The sequence below is a fragment of the Palaemon carinicauda genome, chromosome 20 (assembly GCF_036898095.1).
Source record: "Palaemon carinicauda isolate YSFRI2023 chromosome 20, ASM3689809v2, whole genome shotgun sequence".
NCBI lineage: Eukaryota > Metazoa > Arthropoda > Malacostraca > Decapoda > Palaemonidae > Palaemon > Palaemon carinicauda.
The window spans coordinates 83,930,242-83,933,133 of record NC_090744.1 but is presented as its reverse complement, the minus strand read 5'-3'; the positions used below and the strand labels follow the sequence as shown (position 1 = coordinate 83,933,133).

At 33.7% G+C, this 2,892-nt stretch overlaps 1 protein-coding gene across 1 annotated transcript in view; it reads left to right on the top strand.

Moving 5' to 3' along the window:
- Positions 1–2,665, top strand: part of LOC137659942 (uncharacterized) — a 2,804-nt gene extending 139 nt beyond the window's left edge. The window contains exons 1-2 of the mRNA XM_068394698.1: positions 1–1,966; positions 2,653–2,665. The exon at positions 1–1,966 is cut by the window's left edge and continues 139 nt beyond it. Of these exons, the coding sequence (XP_068250799.1) occupies positions 1–1,966; positions 2,653–2,665 (1,979 nt within the window). The remainder of the gene's footprint in view (positions 1,967–2,652) is intronic.
- The last annotated feature ends 227 nt before the right edge of the window (positions 2,666–2,892 follow it).

Genomic DNA, 2,892 nt, shown 5'->3' with positions numbered 1-2,892 from the left:
AAAGAGTCGCAAAGCGTGAGTTAGATAAACTAGAGAGAGAGAGAAAGAAAGCAGACGAGGAGAGAAAACATGAATTAGGGTTACTTAAATTGAAATCTAGTCCTGATTACACTCCAGATCCTAATCCCATTGTTGATCCCTTAAGGTCTTCTTTGCCTAAAATTCCACCATTTGACGAGACCGTAGACGAAATAGACTTGTACATAGATCGCTTTGAGAGATTAGCGAAATTTTACAAATGGAAAGAAGATGATTATTCAATGTTATTGGGAACTCTATTGCGTGGTAGAGCTTTGAAAATTTATTGTAGTTTGTCTAGCGATATTGTCAATAACTTTGTTTCACTTAAGAAAGCTCTGCTTAAAGCTTTTCACATAAATTCCAATGTATATCGAAGGAAGTTTAGAGATTCTATTATTGATACTGACGAAAGTTTTGTACAGTTCAATTGTAAATTGGGACAATATTTTGATAAGTGGTTGGAACTTGCAAATGTAGAGAAAAATTATGAATCTGTTAGAGATTTTATGATTTTTGATCAAACGTTGTCTAGTTGTTCTCATGATCTTCGTTCATTTTTGCTAGAACAGTCACTTCAGAATTCATGTCAACTTGCTGAGAGTGCAGATAGATATCTAGTTGCTCATGGTATGAAGAAATGCCGTAAGAGTAATGATAAGATTCCCTCTAAACCTCATGCTAAACCTCTTGCTGATAATATTACAAAGTCTCCTAAAGTTTCGAATTTGGTAACTAAATCTGATTCTGATGTTAAATATCATCATTGTGGTGAAGTTGGTCATATTCGTCCTAATTGCCCTGTGTACAAATTAAATAAGAAATCTGATAAAGTAGTGCCGAAAATAGGCGTAGTACTTGGCCGTGAAGAAAAATTGCATAATTGTGTAACTGATACTGATGGAAAGATTTTTGATCAGTCAGTTGAGATAGTTTTTGATACTGGGTGCAATACCGTGGTTGTTAGAGATACATTAGTACCTTTAAATTACCCTCGAGGCAGAAAAGTGAAAGTTTATGACTATCTTGGTAGACCTTTGTACCTAAATACAGTGCATACAATTGTTGAGTCTAAATTCTTTTCTGGTAAAGTTAAAGCTATTGTTGCCCCCATACGTTGCGCAGATGTCATTATTGGTCTTATACCTGGACTTAAACATAATGTTGATGCAGGTTTAAGTTTAATAAACGGTGATGAGTTTGTTTCTGATCGTAACGTTAACGTTAATGTTGTAACGAGAGCAAAAGCTAAGGATAAAGTAAAGGAACGTCCTATGTCTAGTAATCTTGAATCTTTGGATAAGGAATATGGTCTTAATTCTGATGAATTTAGTAAGTATCAAAAAGAATGTCCTTCACTTGCTAGTATCCGTAAGTTGCTTGATAACGAAGAAAGTGTAACCTTAAAATGTCGGACAGTTAAGTACGTAAATATTGGAGATTTAATATATCGCAAGTGTCTTGAAAGTAGTAAACCTGAAGATGTGGGAAAATTACAGTTAGTTGTGCCAGTTCAGTACCGTAATATAATAATGAAGTTAGCACATAAGTCTTTGTTGGCGGGACACTTTTCATCTCGTAAGACTATAGATAAGATCATGCAGAAATTCTATTGGCCGAGGGCAAGCTTAGATATACATAGATTTTTTAAATCTTGTCATTCGTGTCAAAAGTTCAGCGGTAAACCAAAGAAAGTACCTTTAGTGCCAATGCCCATTGTGAATGAACCTTTTTCACGTATTGCTATTGATCTAGTTGGTCCTATCACTCCTTGTACTAAGAAAGGTCATAAGTATATTCTTACGGTGATAGATATGGCTACTCGGTATCCCGAAGCAGTTGCTTTACGCAATATTGATACAGTTTCTGTAGCGGAGGCGTTAATGGAGATATTTTGTAGAGTTGGTATACCCAAAGAAATCCTTAGTGATCGTGGCACTCAATTCAAGTCTGATCTTATGTCTGAAATTAATAAATTATTATGTATCAAAGCCATTTACACCAGTCCTTATCATGCATCTTGTAACGGAATGGTTGAACGTATGAATAGAACTTTGAAAAATATGCTAAAGAAAATTTGTATTGATAATCCGAATGAATGGGATAAATACATTAATGTTGCCTTATTTGCATATCGGGAAATTCCAAATGATAGTTTAAAGTTCAGTCCTTTTGAATTGCTGTACGGTCGAAATGTAAGAGGTCCATTACATATTTTGCATGAATTGGTATCTAATAATAGTATTGATGGAGAATTAACTACTAGTTATCAATACATAATTAACCTTAGAGATAAATTGCAGAGCATGGCTGAAGTTGCAGTAAATAATGCCAAGGTTAGTGCCAAGAAATATAAAGAGTATTTTGATAAGAAAACCACTTCTCGTAAATTCAAAGTTAATGATGAAGTTTTGGTTATGCTTCCAAATAGTTCAAATAAATTCATTATGCAATGGAAAGGTCCATATATAATCACTGATGTCCATTCTAATAGTGTTGATTACTATGTCAAATTAGGAAATAGATTAAAGTTATATCATGCAAATATGCTTAAGACTTATCATAGAAGATCTAAGGTTAGTGTAATTCAACAAGAAGTAAATGATCTTTTAAATTCATCAAATTTGTTTTCAGCTCTTCAAGCTGAAGTACAGCCTGTTATTGCCATTACTGACAATAATTGTTGTGAATTGCCATCAAGAGATGAAGACTCTGGTAATTATAACTTTTGTGAATCTTTGTCATCTGATAAAATTAATGATCTTGAAGGTTTATTGAAGTCATTTACAGACGTCATGAGTGATACACCTGGTCGTACTAAGACTATTTCTCATAATATAAAATTGCAAAGTGATGAACCAATCAGAGCTAAGA